Raw genomic sequence first — 18821 nt, forward strand, 5'->3', positions numbered from 1 at the left:
ACAGACAGACAGAAAATTTTCTGGGACTGGTTTCAGGTCCTCCAAAGCTTTACAGTACTTTAATATATGCGCCTAGCATGGCATGACGTGTGTATGTGTGTGTGTATGAGCAGATTAGCCGTCACGAGAAGCAGTGGAAAAGCTGGTTCGATAAGGAAGCCCCTGAAGAGGAGCCGATCCCCAACGCCTATGACAAATCCCTGGACTGCTTCAGACGCCTGCTTTTCATTCGCTCCTGGTGTCCAGATAGAACCATTGCACAGGTTACACATCCACATTACATACACAGCCTTTACTTATACACATAGACTAAACTTATATTTAAAGCACTGTTGGCACATGCATTTAAAAATTCTATTAAATTGAGATTTTTTTTTTCCGTGATTAACTTTATTGTTCTTTCTTGTCATGTTTTAATTTTAATATTTTATTTGGAGCACAAGAAAACCTGGATATAAAAAAAGTCTGAAAAAATAAATCACAGATTTCATAGATACAGTCGACTTACAACATGCTTTTAAAAACCTGAAGCTTTGCATATGTTTTGTTTTACCACCTAACTGAATAATATGAAAATAGCATCTCTTGTTGCTATGGTTACATTATCTAGCTCTATTCTTGTTGCTTCCAATTAAAACGTTTTCACGCACTGTTGCTTATAAGGTATTTTCTTTCATATTAAATCCATGTAATTTGTTATTTTTATTTTGTTTAACAACATAGTAATTCTAAATTGAAAGAAGAGGTTTGGCTAACAATATGTTTGTTGCCATTGTTATATTTTATCATGGTTACATTACATTGATTTATGATTACGATTCAATAGCTGGTATCCTGATTATTATGAATCAGAAGGAAACATAGAAATCTTTTTAATAAAAACATGTTTTAGACAATGCATCTTTGCTTGCTCATAAAGACTCACATTCCTGTAAATGATTTATATTTTTTATTTGATTTCTAACACTGACTGTACCTCCCATAATTCTCCAGGCCCGTAAATATATCACGGACTCTTTGGGAGAGAAATACGCCGAGAGTGTGATTCTGGACCTTGAGAGGACGTGGGAGGAGTCGGACCCTCGCACACCCCTCATTTGCTTTTTGTCCATGGGCTCTGACCCCACTGACTCCATCATCGCTGTGGGCAAGAGGCTCAAGATCGAGACACGTTACGTGTCCATGGGTCAAGGACAGGAGGTTCACGCTCGCAAGCTGCTGCAGCACTGCATGACTAATGTAAGAGCAGCTAATGTGTGTTTATTTCATTTCATCCCACAAGTGTAGACAATAATTAATTCATAACCCACTCACTCCTACTGCCATACAAGACAAGCTGCATGTTCCTCTTGAAAATTATAGGTGTTTTCTCTCTCTCGTTCTCTGTCCCATACACACAGGGTGGCTGGGCTCTGCTGCAGAACTGCCATCTAGGGCTGGATTTTATGGACGAGCTGATGGACACGCTGACGGAGACGGAGAGCATTCATGATAGCTTCCGGCTGTGGATGACAACCGAGGAGCACCGCCACTTTCCCATCACGCTGCTCCAGATGGCCATCAAATTCACAAACGAACCACCACAGGGTCTTAAAGCAGGACTCAAGAGGACCTACGGAGGTTAGAGTGATTGGACGAACAGACTCAAATGATTTGATAATTCTTTTTGCTATAAACTTAATACACTGTACAGTAGATACATTTTTTGACACCATTTTAACATTTTTCATTATGACGGATTTCTTGGACATTTGGTTTTGTATGGTATGTTTATATAGCGTTATAAGCAGTAATCTTAGACCACCTTTTGAAGCCAACAGCTTTGCATATTTGGCAACCCAAACAATACCCTGACCTACTCTTAAAGCCTCTGGTGTTTCCAGTAGATCCGCTTTCTAGTGAGATTAATACGGCTTGGTTGAAATATTGATGTTGATCTTCACTTGCAGAATAAAAGGTGTTTTCTCGATTAAGTACCATCACAGGCCGTCACATTTGTGTAAAGATCAGGCTCAATTTGTTTGTTCGCCGGTGTGACTGAGAATACTGTTTATTCTGAGTGATGGTTTATGTCGCTTATGCGCATTATATTTACACGCTGCTAAGAAGGCTTCAGCTGTTAGATTTACTCAGCTGTAAAAGTCCTACATTTACCAATTGACATGGTGCCTGGATGCTGTCATGGGTGTCTGTACAGCCTGAGCCGCGAATTTGATGGACTGAAATTTACTTTTTTTGTGCCCCTGTGTTAATCAAGCTGTCTCTCACATTCCCTCCCTCTCCACCGTCTCTCAATTCTCTCAGTAATTAGTCAGGACCTGCTGGATGTGAGTAATATGCCCCAGTGGCGGCCGATGCTCTACGCCGTGGCCTTTCTGCACTCCTCTGTCCAGGAAAGGCGCAAGTACGGTCCGCTGGGCTGGAACATCCCGTATGAGTTCAACCAGGCTGACTTCAACGCCACTGTTCAGTTTGTACAAAACCACCTGGACGACATGGATATCAAGAGGGTGAGATGGATTAGCTACACTCACTTGCACTCTTCTGCCATACTTCTAAAACTGAACAATCATCAGGTCTTTTTTTAACTACACTGTAGTATGTTGGAAAAAAAAATTCTTTTAATCAGTCTGTAACGAGCAGAATATTTAAATAAACTAAGTTACACAAAAACGAGAGATCTTTATCTTAGTGGCTGCGATGCTTTAAAAACCGTAAGCAAGACTGACTCCACAACGAACAATTAGCAAAAACCAACAGTGTATTATTTAAAAAAAAAAAACTAACCAAAAAGGTGCACCAAAACCAACAACAAAAAAAACCCTATATTTACAAAATATATACAACTAATGAAGAGTGTATGTGGATTGAATGTCCACAGTTCTGGTTATACTTTAGGAACATTTTGAGCCATTCAATATGTTGTTCTTCTGAAAATATCCATCCAAGCACTGATTATATATAAAACCAAAAGCCATTTAAACCTAAATACTTAATAATTAAGATTAAATTGTTGGTTACACCTACTATACTGTAGCTATGACTCCTACTTAAATGTCTTGGATGCAATCTTTGCCAATTTCTAGCTAAACCAACGTACTTTGGTTATATGGGATGTCCCCAAATTCCCAAGACTACAGCATCTGATACTAAAGTACCTTGTCCGCAGGGGGTGTCCTGGAACACCGTGCGTTACATGATCGGAGAGATCCAGTATGGTGGCAGGGTGACGGACGACTACGACAAACGGCTGCTCAACACCTTCGCTAAGGTTTGGTTCAGCGAGAATATGTTAAGTCCTGACTTCCAGTTCTACAAAGGCTACAGCATCCCAAAGTGCACCAGTGTGGAGCAATACCTCCATTACGTCCAGGTTAGTTATGTAAATTTAGTCACTATCCTTTTTTCCTGCCAATAACAAACCTGGAAAGTCACTGCATTTAATTAGGATGTCAAATGGTAAAAGCGCTATACAAATCAAATTGAAATGAATTGAAATTGAATTGAATTGAATTAGGAGCATATGAATATTTTAGGTTAAATGAAACAACATCTTTGTGTCAGAGTTCCCAGAAATACATGTTATTATTATAGTAACGTTATTTGCATTTCATATGATAGAGTAGCAGCAGTTTGTCATCTCTGCAGGTTCGTTGTTGCTCAAGCTGCTCGGAGACAGGATTTACACCACATTGATCTCATGAATGTTTTTTACCCATGATGTAACCAGTGCTTCGCATGTCACACACAATGAGAAGCAAACGTGCTAATAAGTCACATGTATGATGATGCTGTCTATAAAGGGTACAAGATTGATGCCTAAGAAAATGATAGCTAATTAGATCCGTTGGAGAGAAAGAAAAAAGCAGCAACTATGGCCATGCTGTTTATTCTATCACTGTGTTGAGTAACACAAACGTTGAGAAGCATAAATAGCATCAGATTAGGGACTGGTACTTCAACCAATCAACCAATAAGTGCATGAATTCCGAGCGATTTAGAGTTGACATGAGCTTATGTTTATCTACTAAATCACCTAAAGTGGTCTTATACTATTTGAAATAATGATGAGCAGGTTATAGAAATGTTAAAAGATTTTTTTTTTGTATAATGCCCATGACACAAACAATCAGCTGTTCAGGTGAGAGTCTAGAAAACAACATCAATTCCACTGGCCTAATTGTTGCTGACGAGACAGTGTCAAAAGCCCTGAGTACTGGCAAGTCAGGAATCTTGAGACCTGCTAAATCAGGAGCATTGAGTCCTAAGCACTGTCAAGTAAGAATCTTCCAGCACTGACAAGTGCCTCAAGCACTGCAGGTCAAGCACACCAAGCCATAAGTCTCAAGCACTGACCAGTCTGCAGACGTGAGCACTAGCAAGTACCTATTTAATAGGATATATGTAGAATCCAACAGTGGGTGAAAACAGTTCTAAGAAAGTTTGGACCATTAATCACTTAAAGAACTCCTAAACCCAAAGGATTATTTTTCTTTATCTATCTAGTTGCCCTTTTTTGATTAATGTGGATATAACTTTATTTCTGTATATATTTTATATACCGTACATCTATTCATCTCCATTTTGCAGGGCCTTCCAGCCTATGACACCCCGGAGGTGTTTGGCTTGCATCCTAATGCTGACATTACATATCAAAGCAAACTTGCTAAAGATGTTATGGACACCATCCTGAGCATCCAGCCAAAGGACAGCTCCAGTGGAGGTGGGGAGACAAGAGAGGCCGTGGTAGCTCGACTGGCCAACGACATGCTGGAGAAACTTCCTCCAGACTATGTGCCCTATGAGGTTTGTCATGTGTATCAACCTTTGGTGTAAGAATAATTCTATCCTGATGTAACACAGACTAAATCAGGAGTAATTATGATTTCATGTATCCTAAATAGACAAATGTTGGACGTTCTTGGACTGTCTTCCTTCGCTAGCTTAAGGAGAACAATTAAGACTTTTTTCCAGTTTATCTGCAACTTTCCATCACTAAGCTGTTGATGACTTAGGTTAGATAAGATATAACTATTTTCTTAACAAGTTAACAATATAATGACCTCCAATGTGTGTTTCTTAATGCTCCAGTTAAAACATTCCTCAGATAATGAATGCATTAACAGCATTTATTTCACTCCAACTCCGAACCTGCCATTAGAATGTACAGTGTATGTGGAAATAAGCTGAGCAGGAAGCCAGGGGAGGGGTAAATGAGGTCACACTTTTTGGCTTGTTTAAGCTCTTTCCAATACAAAAATAGAAAAATGACGACAAAAAAAGAATTAATGGCGGCACGGTGGTGTAGTGGTTAGCACTATCGCCTTGCACCTCTAGGGTCTGGGCTCGATTCCCGTCTCTGTATGCATGGAGTTTGCATGTTCTCCCCGTGCTTGGTGGGTTTCCTCCCACAGTCCAAAGACATGTAGGTTAATTGGTGTTCTCAAATTGCCCATAGTGTGTGTATGTCTGTGTGCCCTGCGATGGATTGGCGCCCTGTCCAGGGTGTCTTGTGCCCAAAGCGGCAAAAAAGTAAGAAGTGTGCCACCAATTTTTTCAAAACTACTTTGTGACAATGTCCATTGTTAAAAATGCTATATAAATAAAAATTGAACTGAACTGAGGGCATCTGCTGCAGTGCTTTGTACAACTGCAGGTGCTTAAGAGACCAGAAGGCACTAATTGGTATCCACTTATTATTCCTCTCAAATTAGCAGTGACCCGGGTCGCCGGCTGCTTTTTCCTCTCTCGTTATAAACACTCTCTGAAGCCAGACCTTTTAACTTTTAGTGCCTAAAGCTTTTATGCATAGAGGACCAGACTAATCAAATGATTAACAGGTTATAGCTGTTTGGAGAACATTGTGTTACGAGAACATGTACTGATTTAAAATGAATATGCATGCTCACAACAGTTTTACTGAAAATAGAATACAATGTCATATAATGATATTTGTGGTGTGTGTGTGTGTGTGTGTGTCGTTGTGTGTGTGATAGGTGAAAGAGAGGCTTATTAAAATGGGTCCCCTGCAACCAATGAACATCTTCCTCCGTCAGGAAATTGAACGCATGCAGCGTGTGTTGGTCCTGGTGAGGAACACACTTACAGAGCTCAAGCTGGCCATCGACGGAACAATCGTCATGAGCGAAAGCCTGCGTGACGCACTCGACTGCATGTATGATGCACGCGTGCCCGCCCGCTGGGAAAAGGTTACAGATTTTACTTTGTGGCTCCACTTCACTTTATTCATGTTGCTGTGGAATATATTTTTTCAATGATAGTTTCCCAACTACTTCATTTATTTTAATCTACATGGTTGCAGTAAAGGTTTTAAATGATAATAATAATTAATCTACAGTCATGAGTCTAGGTGTGCAAATTGCAGTGCATTCAGGAGCAGCATTAATTAATTCCACCTGTAGTTTTCAATATTTTGCACCTTTTTTATTAGCAACAGTCAGATTATAAATGAGTTGTAAGGTCAAAGGTGCCGCTCTGGCAATGGGAGTCTGCATAATTAAAAAATATGAGGCAATGGAAAGGGTTCGAAGTCTTAAATGAATAGTATGTCATTTGCAATCTTCTTCTTATGTGTTTCTTGTATTCATTAATTGTGCTTTTTAATTGATGTCTTAAACGAATGATTTTTTTGCGTTTAATTGCTTTAGTGTCATGGTGTTTGTTTTGGTGTGTGTGTGTGTGTGTGTGTGTTTTAGGCCTCCTGGGCCTCCAGCACACTGGGCTTCTGGTTTACTGAGCTTTTGGAGAGAAACCGTCAATTTCAGGCCTGGATCTTTGAAGGACGTCCCAACTGCTTTTGGATGACAGGCTTCTTCAATCCACAAGGATTCCTTACAGCTATGAGACAGGTGACAACTCTTCCCTCACACACACATTCCAGTGTTGATGTACTTGTGAGGACCAGATTATCACAGTGGCAAATGAGGACCTTTCCTCATCCTCAAGTTTATGGGTTCCGAGGCTAATACACTGACCCACTTACAGTACAGTCTGAATAAGCATAAACATAAATTCGATGTGAATACAATTCCGGTATAAGGAAGTTAAATTTCTTTTCTTTAACCTTTGTAGGAGATCACTCGCGCTAACAAAGGCTGGGCTCTGGATCGCATGGTTTTGTGTAATGAAGTGACCAAGTGGATGAAGGATGACATTACGGCACCACCACAGGAAGGTGTCTACGTCTATGGGCTGTATCTGGATGGAGCCAGCTGGGACCGCAGGAACTGCAGACTCGTTGAGTCCAAGCCCAAAGTTCTATTTGAAATGATGCCTGTAATCAGGATGTATGCTGAGAACAATGGTGAGGCACATTTTTTTTTTAGAAATATAAAGTAGATTTAATATTAGTAGCTTATATATAAAATGAAGTTTAATATGATAAGCTTCCCTACATTCTAAACATTGTCACTGTAACTATAAACATATACCGACATTTGGCATCCTTAAATAAACTAACAATTGGCAATAAAACGATGCAGTAATGTAAACAGTGTTAGTTACTCACTGACAGGTGGCACAATTGTAGCTAGTATAGATGGGGGTAAAATCAACTCCGGTATGAATCATAATTATTTTGTGCGCCAATTCATGTATCACCACCTTGACACCATTTTTTTTTTTTTGCCGCTCAACTTGCAACCCAGAATTTTTTTATTCAGATTAAAAGGAGGCTGGTGGCTCCGTGGTTAACACTATTGAGCTTTATGGTTGGGGGTTTGAATCTCACCTCAGTTTACATGTTCTCCATGTGCTTTTTGGGGTTTCTCTTAGCACTTTGGTTTCCTCTCACAGTCCTGGTCAGTCTCACAGGCCTAGATTGAGTGTGTGTGTAAATGTGTTCACCTGTGTTTTGGTGATGGGTTGGTGCACCATTCAGGAGGACCCTTGCATTGTTCCCTGAAGTCCAAACTGTATGCAAAGTAAATGATTGCATCTCCCCCTTTAAATGTGAAATAAATACAGTAGCTTGCAGTTTCACCGTATTTAACTACCTCAACCTATTTACATTTGTAATATCCAGGTTTCTGTAAGACCTCTTCTCCTTAAACAGTTTTTTTTCTGTTGGTTTTACCATATATGCCCCTCTCAGGCCGCGTTCTTTAATTATATTCAATTGTGTACCTACTGTAAATAAATAGATAATAAAACTTAGCTTTAGATTCCACTTCCTAACTGCTAGAAGTGGAACATGATGCGGTTGTTGCAGTATTACGTCTCCATCAAGGTTTGATGTGCTTTCAGGGAAGATTTTCTCTTTACAACAGTGGTTATTTGAATTACTGTAGCCACCTTGTCAAAACTAATCAGCCAAACTAGTCTGAACATTAGTCTGAATTACTCATCAACAAGACATTTCCTCTGGTCGAGCTGCTGCACACTGGAGGTTTTTCTTTTTTTTTTTTGCACTATTTTGTAAAACCTCTTAAATGAACTCAGATTAGCGCATCCAGCACCAACAACCATGCAATACATCAGCTTATCAGACAATTACATGAACAAACAGCTGTGCGAGTGTTTCTAATGATGTGGCTATTGAGTGTAACTCAATTGGTTACAAAAGAGGAAATTAAATAGTCAGATTGCCACGAGGTAGTGGTGGCTCAGGGGGTTGAGGCTGTGGGTTGTTGATGGTTGGGGGCACGAGGTCTACAACTGCCAGTTCCCACTGTTGGGCTTTTGGGCAACGGCTTTAACTTAATGCCCATGCAACATAATTCCATAAAAACAATGAACAACAACAACAACAAAAAAATTGCTTGATGTATGGTTAATGGCTTGACATTTAAGGCCTATAATAGGAATCTAGGGGTAAAATAAATCTAGGGGAATCTAGGGGTAAAATAAAGTCAAGTGACGAGAGAAGGTGGCAAGAAATGCCATACTTTAATTCCTTTGACACCTGTGGTGTTCATAATTTAAATATGTTTTAGTATTTATAATTAATTTCATCTAACATTTAAATCTCATGCACATAAGGCTTTTTAGAGACCTGTTCTAACATTCCAACAAAAATATGATTTCATTAACAAGGAATAATTATTTAGGAACACAGACTATATTTATCAGTTATGATTAATAAACTAATTTATGCTCTTTATATAAATATGCAAGCACGAACAAATAAATTTAAAAAGGTGATACAAACCTTTTCTCACTGGCTTCAAAATGAAATCTTTGGTGAACGTCTGAAGTTTCTTATAATCTTATTTCGTGGTGGCTGCAGGTATTGTAGAGTTAAATGTAATAGTTTGCAGGATATTTTTTGAAGACACTTTAAATGGAATTTGAGAGCACGTTTGGCAGGATGATACACCAACTATTTCAGAAAAGAAGAAATGAATATACAGTATTCACTGGAATCTGGGGGGAAAAAGGAAGGTATTACTGGTCCAAAGCATTCTCATATTCACTGGGAAAGAAACTATGAATTGCATAGCAGATGCAATGTTTTTTTTTTGTTTGTTTGTTTTTTAAGTTAAATGATTATAGAGTGGGGCCAGAAATCACCAGGGACCAACCGATACAATACTATCACAATACCTAGGTCCTGATTCCTAGGTATGAATAGTTTAGACTGCACCACCTGTAGGATGATAGCGGAATGGCAACATTTTACCACTGCAAATGCAAACATATATAAATAAAAATGTCATTATATACTGTATATATGAGTCAATTTAACAAAAACTATACTCCAAAGTATAGTGGCCTCAAGGTGTTTAAACAAACAAACAAACAAACAACAACCTATTTTTACCTACTGCACCTTTAACCAATCATATACTTCAAACCATAAATATGGTAGATATAAATTAGGTTTAAAATGATGGGGACATCTATCTTAAGGTTTAATGTTAATAGTTATTAATGTATTCACTGAATAAAAATTGCATTAAATTAAATCAGATTCTGATGAAGTAATGGTGCAAGTTGACCTTGACATTTAAGTGTTGTATGTGAATGATGTTCAAATGCATCAAAGTGATATTAATATAGTAACGCTTGGCTGATTCACAGGTGTGAAGGACCCTCGCTTTTACTCCTGCCCAATTTATAAGAAGCCTGTAAGGACGGACTTGAACTGCATAGCGTCTGTGGACTTGAAGTCAACTCAGCCACCGGAGCACTGGATCTTACGAGGTGTAGCTCTACTGTGTGACGTGAAATAAGGCCTAGCTCTAGATTTGACTTTACTTGCAGTTTCATGTATATAAATATGAGGGTGTTTTTTCCACAGTTGCATATATATATACTGTGATCATGAGTAAGGATTAAATCATTACAGCGCATGATGTATAGAAAGATATTTAAAGACAGCACAGGTGTTGTACAAATTATTGTTAGCTCCCTGAATATGATAATCCCAAAGTGTTTTATTCATCCTATTTACTTTTTAATTTAATAATATGCAAAACATTCTACTTCTATCTGTTTATAAATGCCTGAGAACAAGTCAGCTCTATCCACCTCAGTCTCTAGACACCTTAGCCATGGACATGTAGCGAGTTTCTAAAAATCCGCAAATTCTATGTTTGTCTTTCTTGAAGTAATATCTTTTGATCTGTTTATTATTAGACAATTGTTGTTATAGAAACCATATGATGCTTGAGGAGTGCATTAAAGAAATCAGATTTAAGAATTCAAGAGTGCTAAGGTATATATATATATATATATATATATATATATATATATATATATACATACTTATGCACTCTGATATATGCAGAAATACATTTAATTAAAATCAGATTGTTTAAACCCACAGTGTGTCTTTTTTAAATTTCCTTTAACAATTAAATCTTGTTATGCTGGAAACTTAACATGCTGGAAATATTTTTTCTATGAATAATTATTCTGCACTATTAAATACCTTTTTAATAAATCAGTCATATGCCTCTGCACTGAATTACTGCCAGAACGCAGTGTACCGAGTAGCATGGCATGCTTTGAAACAAATGAAGCAGTGCATTAGCTTGTCTTTTCCCAGCATGCTCTGTTCTCTTAGTTGACAAAGCTTGGGGCCTCCCGCCGGCAGCTGTCGCAGCTTGGAAATGTGTGCGCATGCAAAGGAAAGGGAACAGCTAAGTCTGCTTAATTAGCCGGAATGATCAGGTGCACAAACTTTCATGTTAACAGGGTCATGAACCTTTGTGGCACTGCATAGATTTCATCAACAGTTACATCACACTCATATTTAACTGGTTATATGATCTTATTTATTCCGAAATCCTGTCCGATGATAATTATCCGTAATAAGACCTTTGTACTTAGACTAAGTACTAAGAACTTTTTAAAAATAATATGTATTGGTTTAAAGCCCATTCAATGATATATCTAGGCTACACATTGTTTTTTTTTGTTTTTTTTCATTTGTTGAAATTCTTACTCTTACGTATAAAATGTGCATATTTGAGTTGTAACAGACGTCCCGCCATCTTAACCCACTCTGGCTATTTTCCTCTGACCTCTCTCTTTTGACTGCTATTGTGCAAAATATGTGAAATATAGTTGACATGAATCAGGTTCAGTTTAGCGAGTTTAAATGAATCGCTCTCATTTCAAGAAAAAGAAAAAGAATCAGAAGTACATACAAAGTTTAATTATTGGGGTTTTGTTTTTGTTTAGTTTTTTTTACAAAAAAAAAAGTTATTTTGTTTTTGTTTTTTTTTACAAAATGGAAAAAATAAACAATGGCATTAATACATCAAAACACTTTTTGGCTGTATTTGATTTTCTTACAAAAGAATTGCTACCGTTGTTACATGTTGTACCCTGTGCACAAACCCTGCGTATGAGAAACTACCAGAATGCTATCGCTTGACATACATCCAAGATCTCGTGAATCTAAAGGACAAGGCGAGATTATTTACAAGCGTCCTCTTAATTGATTTTGTTGAGCTCGTCGGCTAAAGGCATTACGTTCCCTTGCGAAAGCGACCTGGACATCTCGGTATGGACGAAATAGGTTTTGAGCTCCCCTTTGCCCTTGACGTTAATGATTCCACGGCATGAGCACATGTAGCCGAGCGTTACCAGGACGCGACTCGTCTCCTCCGTCACCTTGGAAGAGGAAAAAGAAAAAAAAGGGGCAATGAGGAATTTAAAGAACAAAATTGACCTTGATTTGGGATGTACACTTCACCTGGTCAACATTACTTGAAATGTTCTACATTACTGTTGACACACAAAAAATATGGTCTATGCAACATTTGCTAAGCATACGATATAAGAAATGAAACTGAACCTACTTGTATTTTCCCCAGCACTCCCGTGCTGTCCATTCGACTTGCCACGTTTACCGTGTTGCCCCAGATGTCATATTGTGGTTTCTGGGCTCCAATGACCCCAGCAATGACGGGTCCATGGTTAATACCTGGGTACAGACCGAACCACATTTTAAACCTCAACACTCACAGTGATAATATGTGCTTTTTAATGCTGGGTTTGGCTTCAGAATGGATATAAATTACCAAATGAAAAGCTCAGTGTGTGATCACTATTACAGTTACGCCATTACAGTAATTTAACCTCATGGATTTTTAAACAGCATCGCTTTGATAAGTACTGAAAAGACTTCTAGGGTCGATTTTTATTAGCTGGGAAACATTAGCCAGTCAAGGGCATTTAACAGCAGTACATTTTCATGGAAAGTGATCAAATCTGATCACAATTTACTTTTGGATCGTGTGTTCTAAACACGCCAGGCTTAATTGAAAAGCTGTAATTGAATTGATTTCACGGTGGCCAACTCTATTCTTTCACACTGCCAAGCTAATTAATTGAGCAAATGAACTGAAATGACATAACAGTTATGGTGATTTAGCGCTACTCTTATTTATTTATTTATTTATCATTTTATTTATTTCATTCTGCATGAATGAATAGAGAGGCCTTAATTAAACCAGCTTAGTGCACTTTGTTCATCAATAAACTGTAAAAGTAGCAAGAAACGAGTTTGTACATGGAACCCTGGATGGGCCAAAATCCTCCAAGACATTCCTGAAGCCTCTGCCTGGACTCTAAGTTATACCTCGACTTTATTTTACCCTGTGGAAACTGCAAGCTTGGCTTGGACTTCTGCCAGGCTCATCTTGTAATGTGCAGAGTCAATATAAATAGGGAGGCATTTCCTCGCTTTAATTGCTGCATCAGTAATGCTTTTTTTTTTTACTAAAATGTGGCTTTGAGAAACACAACGACTGGCATGGTCAGATTTTATTTCGAGAAACGTCAACTCGTAAGTCCTAGATCTAATATGCTGATGTCGCTCTGAATAATGTAGCTTGTCGTCTGCGTAAGCCTGCCATATCGAAATGTGTAAAATCAATACATGTATTGAAGTTCTGGATTTAAGGCTGATGGATTTTACTGCCATGACTATCACAGCCAATTGCCATCATATGTCAGGATCAATTTCCTGCTGAGTTTTCATTCTGAACGTACCAACTCTTAGCTTGAAGTCGTTGAAGGAATGCCTATTGATGACGTCAAGCTTCCCGACCAACGCGAAGGCGAACTCCACCATGGTGCCAATGTGCAAGTACTGTCTGTCATGCTCCTGAAAGTTCACACAAAGAGTTATGAACACACTCCAAGCCATTAAACCTCAAAGATGTTTAGCCAGGAGTGTAATTTATAGCAGTAGATTTGAGCACAGGAGGTGTCATAAGTCGAAAGTAATTCTGTCATCCTCTTGGGTAGTCCCTTGACTTATTTTCTGTGACTGCAAGGGGTCAGAAGGTTCTAAAGGCAATAGCTCAGAAACACATTAGCGGTTTGATTTCACAATATCACTTGATGGAGGAAATGAGTCTTCTTATAGACAACAGTGGAGCATTGGGCTTAAGCATGACGGTAATATTTACTAGAGATGCATCTACTGTATACTGATTTAGGTTTGATAATAATGCTCTTATACCAATATCATATACTATGATGATGGGAATGTGTGAGTAGTGATAATAAGTATGACATGGCACTAATAAACATTTGACATTTCAACTTATTCAATTTCCTACTTTTGAACAGTACCTATCAGTGAACATAACGATTTCATAATGTTTGAAAACAGCAAGTTCAGTCAATACAACCCATTCATAGAATATGTCTCATGAGAATAATGTCATTCTTTGCAAACCGAACACTGAGAAACAAGCACCTCCTTTGTTCTTGATGAGAATTAAAGTGGGATTGTCTGTTACTACTCCATATGCTCATGTTGGCCGACCTCGTAGGCTTACCAAAAACGTAAAGCTCAGCATGACAAGATCATTTCTACTAGCAACTAGCACACTGACTCAGATTCCATAATGTCAAGTTGGATTAATCATCTGGGTATCAGTACTATGGGTATGCAAGCCGTACTAAAAGAGCAACATCACCCCACGTGTCCAGGTTGATCTTTGCTTTGATCCTGAGTTCGAGTTACTCAGGTGGACTTTTTAAGGTTCAAGTGCATCTGTGTTTATTTTGGGTTCTCTAGTTTTCTCTTACTTTTCCAAAATCATTGGTGGATAGGACGGAAATAAATCACCCCATGCGTAACTACTGTGTGTGAACCCCATTGAGGGTGAACCATATCTCTGGCTCATGGCTTATATTCTACATAACTTACCTTTATGGGCTTTCAGTCTAATCATCTTTCTTCTTTATTCATGAGCGATGTTACAGTACATACTGTATGTATTTCAATGTATCTTTAGTGAATGCACTTCCTGATCAGAGTCATGGCTGCAGAGACCTGCACATGTGCAGAATGGGACACCAGTCCAATGCAGAGCGCTATTCACACCAGGCACTATCTATTTTTGCCATATTCACCTATTAGCATATAGGAACTGTGGAAGAAACTAAAACTAGTGGACATTGGGAGGACTCCACACAAACACAACCCGAGTCTGTGACGACTCTATGCAATGTGCCAGTGATTTTTCTGTTTGAAAAATACGAATGTATTACCTGTGCATGTTCAGGTGTGGCGTTTAACCCTGTAGCTGCCATGTACGTGCTTCCGATGGTCTTAATCTTCTCAACTCCACTGAACTTAGGCTTGGAAAGTAACTGCGTAGGAAAGAGAAATCCGTGACATACCCAAACCCCTGTTATGTTATTCATGCTTTTTTTCCCCATAATTTAGTATTTCATACTGTTTAGTCACCTCATCAAAGTCAGCAATGATTTCATTCAGCAGCCTGAGACACTCTAGACCTTCCTTATTAACGTCAGACTCTGTGTAAAACTCTTTGAAGTCCGGGATGGATGCGAACATCACACAGACCAGGTCGTAGGACTGGTGATACAGATCCTAACACACACACACACACACACACACACATACAAAGAAGTAAGAAGTTAAAACTGGTTTCAAGCTGCTGGAGACTGATGTACATTGGTAAGATATTAAATCCAATACAGTTGCTTTCCTTGCCTCACGTCTTCCATATTTTCTTTTCTGTGTTTTTTTTTTTGTTTTTTTGTTTTTTTGGTGGTGTGATGCAAATACCTGTTTTCATCAAGCATATTATTTCATAATGTAGCATGGACGGCATTAAAATGTTTAGCTTGTGGTTGAGGCGATTCATGTGGGAGAATTCAAATGAACATAAACAATGAATAATTAAAGGTTAATCCAATATTTCTTTAACACAGTAATTAGTTTTTTGGTAATTGTAAGAATTAAATTAGAAAATGCAAAAACTAATATGAAAAAAACGTTCTGCAGGGTATACAAACTTTTGCAGTCATGCCTAAGGGATTAATTTCCTTAAGTGTGAGGAACTCTTTGGGAACTTTTTGATGTTAACTTTACCCTTTCAGGTAGAGCTTCCTCAAGATTCCTTTGACTGTTAGGGGGTCCAGCCTCCTAAATCTAACCTTTCGTTTTTTGTACAGAACTGCTTTTTTTTTTTATTTTTTACATGAGGTACTAAATGCATTGAGAAAGATCCTGAGCTCTCCCACCTCGTTCTTCCAGTTTCGAGCCAGGAAGTGTTCTGCCACGTGAGCAGGCAAGACGTTCTCCAGCAGAACGCGGTTGAGGTTCTCCATGGTCTCGATCTCCTCGCATTCCTTCTTGAACTTGTTCTTCCACAGGAAGTCCAACCTACAGTAATATTCAGTCTGTTACAGGAGGACACAGAGGTGAAGAGACGGGAGGTCACTGAGCTCCTTTTACTGACAAGACAATACAGCAGATCCACAGAAAGAGACAGGGAGAGAGGAGAGACTCAAGCACTTTGCTGTTAGATAAGTGTTTCTGAATTTAGATTCTGAATTTAAAGGAAAGAAAAGAGGAAGAAAAAAATTGTAAAAAAGGAAAAAAAATGAGAGACTAAATATGTTAACTTGCTCAAATTATGCCCAGAATTAATGTTTACTATAGTGCTGTGAATTCCTTGAATCTGCTCATAAGGTTTTGATCACATTTCTAAAACAGAAGTAATGTACTGTACATGCTTATTTATACGGCAGAGGATTAGGACCACCATAAAAATGTATTTAAGTTCTGGCTTTTTTTACCCTCAGAATTCTGACTTTAATGTCTGACTTTTAAAAAAGGTTTATTTCAGAATTATGACTTTGTTTTTCATAAGTATAAATCTTACAATGTTTTATTTGAGATCAAAGTCAGAATTAGGAAAAAAGTCACAATTCAGAAAAAAAGTCAATGTAAAATTTCAACTTGTCAACTTTTGAGGAATCTCTTTAACTACACAATTTACAGTATGATGTATCGCACTTGCTGAAATTATGTTATTACAACTTGAAAATTAGAGAATTCATACTTAAGACCTGAAACATTGAAATTGAATTCCTTCATCCACATGAGTAATGTTTCTTTGAATAAATAAATGTCTCAAAAATTTTTGGAAGCCAATTTTGGAAACACAGGACCCAAACGCACAACCCCACAATGGTAAATTCTCCTGTGCATATTATGTGTATAAGTCTGCGCTGAAAGTGACACAAACATGGATATAAATTTTTAGAATCTGACCCGTTTTCAAATTGCACATCTTGTTAAAGTAACTGTTCCTCTATACCAATGTTTAAACCAAAATCAAGGAAAACTATTTCTCAAAGAACCTGTTGCAAGAAATATATATATATATATATATATATATATATATATATATATATATATATATATATATATATATATATATATATATAAATGTTCCTGCAATGATCTTGCGGAATCTTTCATCTGACATGGTATGTGTGCGGACAAAAAATTCTGTCTAGGGAGTCAGTGAAGCGAGCCAAACTGTTCAGCCTGAACTATCAGCTGCAGATTATTTTGGGAAGAGGACGGAGTATCAGTCTCCTCTGCCTGCTCAGCTGCTTCCGCCGTACTGTATCTGTCAGATATCATGACACCATCCTTTCATGTTCTTTATTTTTTATTTTTTTGAATCCTACTCTTAGAGAAGGGAGGAAACAATATTAACCATTTTAAAGCTGACAGTTATTAGGTTAGGTTTACCATTAAAATGACAATGTATTGTTGTTATATGAAGGGAATCTAATGATCTGTTATGTCAGGATTAGCTTTATAAGCTTTTGTAGGAGTAGAGAGATTTTTCATGAAATGTATACTGTATTTATATCACAGTTACTGTACATAATAAAAATTCATATATAATTAAAAAGAAGACAATCTTCTATCTTCTATCTCACTGCACCCTAAAAAGCAGTCTTTTATTCTTATAAAATAAATAAGTGGTAAATAAGAGCAAAAGAGCAAAAACAATTTTACTTTATCAGCCATTAGTCCAAGCTATTGCTACACATTATCATACAGTACATGCCTTTCACTAATTAATAAAAGAAATCATCCAATATTACAAAAAGTTGTCTGTTCTGTTAATGTTTATAACACTGTGCACATTGCAATACACCACTCAACTATTTTCTGTAGCTAATAATAATAATTTAATGAAGAAAATGAAGAATAAGGAGTCTCCAGTGTGAGCAGGTTCTCTATCACTGGAGACAAGTTTTTTTTTTTATTTTGAGAGGGAGAGAGAGAGAGAGAGAGAGAGAGAGAGAGAGAGAGAGAGATAGATATTCCATCACAAGTGCAATGCTGTAAAATTAGAGAGTCACAAAGATTGTAACTCTTGGTAAAAGTTGCATTTAAAGATATGTGACAGCATTTATTATTATTATTATTATTATTATTATTTTTATTATTATCATACCCTAACATTTATTTTGTTGTTACTCACAGACTTATTTTCTATACCTCTTTATGCTTTTTTTCTGGGTCACGGGGGGCCTGAAGCTTATTCAATTCAATTCAATTCAATTCAATTCAATTCAATTTTATTTTATTTATATAGCACTTTTAACAATGGTCATTGTCTCAAAGCAGCTTCACAAAAATAAAAGAAATTCATTAAAAAATAGTAATTAAAAAAATTAAAAAATTAAAAAATTATAATATTAATAATAAACTGTGTATGTGTGAGAAAAATGTGTCTAGATAATAATGAGATGAATGAATGAAATGTCTCTGATGAGCAAGCCAAGGGTGACGGCGACAGTGGCAAGGAAAAACTCCCTGAGAGTTCCCTCCTATCCTAAGAGACTTAGAGCACAAGGCGAAGTACACGACAGGGTGCCAATCGCAGGGCACACACTTACACAAAATGGGCAATTTTAGAAAACCAATTAGTCTAATCTGCATATCTTTGGATTGTAGGAGGAAACCAGAGTATTCAAAGGAAACCCAACAAGCACAAGGAGAAGATGGAAGCTCCATGCACACAGACCCTATGTGGGAAACCCGAGAA

At 37.6% G+C, this 18821-nt stretch overlaps 2 protein-coding genes across 3 annotated transcripts in view; one reads left to right on the plus strand and one right to left on the minus strand.

Moving 5' to 3' along the window:
* dnah5 (dynein, axonemal, heavy chain 5) overlaps positions 1-10559 on the plus strand; it is a 95841-nt gene extending 85282 nt beyond the window's left edge. The window contains exons 71-80 of the mRNA XM_053494803.1: positions 114-263; positions 994-1239; positions 1401-1620; positions 2305-2510; positions 3170-3373; positions 4591-4806; positions 5997-6209; positions 6717-6869; positions 7093-7324; positions 10042-10559. Coding sequence (XP_053350778.1) covers positions 114-263; positions 994-1239; positions 1401-1620; positions 2305-2510; positions 3170-3373; positions 4591-4806; positions 5997-6209; positions 6717-6869; positions 7093-7324; positions 10042-10193 — 1992 coding nt within the window. The 3' untranslated portion in view covers positions 10194-10559. The remainder of the gene's footprint in view (positions 1-113; positions 264-993; positions 1240-1400; positions 1621-2304; positions 2511-3169; positions 3374-4590; positions 4807-5996; positions 6210-6716; positions 6870-7092; positions 7325-10041) is intronic.
* A 1075-nt stretch (positions 10560-11634) lies between these two features.
* The window catches only part of adcy2a (adenylate cyclase 2a), a 163380-nt gene continuing 156193 nt past the window's right edge, over positions 11635-18821 (minus strand). Inside the window, exons 20-25 of one of the 2 annotated variants that reach the window (XM_053494388.1) lie at positions 15985-16143; positions 15182-15328; positions 14983-15084; positions 13468-13582; positions 12273-12397; positions 11635-12084 (exon numbers count right to left, since the gene is read on the minus strand). In XM_053494388.1, the coding sequence (XP_053350363.1) occupies positions 11905-12084; positions 12273-12397; positions 13468-13582; positions 14983-15084; positions 15182-15328; positions 15985-16143 (828 nt within the window). In that variant the 3' untranslated portion in view covers positions 11635-11904. Of the gene's footprint in view, positions 12085-12272; positions 12398-13467; positions 13583-14982; positions 15085-15181; positions 15329-15984; positions 16144-18821 lie in introns of those variants that run through there. The other variant, XR_008357924.1, reaches the window with a different exon arrangement.

Source organism: Clarias gariepinus, chromosome 4, assembly GCF_024256425.1.
Source record: "Clarias gariepinus isolate MV-2021 ecotype Netherlands chromosome 4, CGAR_prim_01v2, whole genome shotgun sequence".
NCBI classification, from domain to species: Eukaryota; Metazoa; Chordata; class Actinopteri; order Siluriformes; family Clariidae; genus Clarias; species Clarias gariepinus.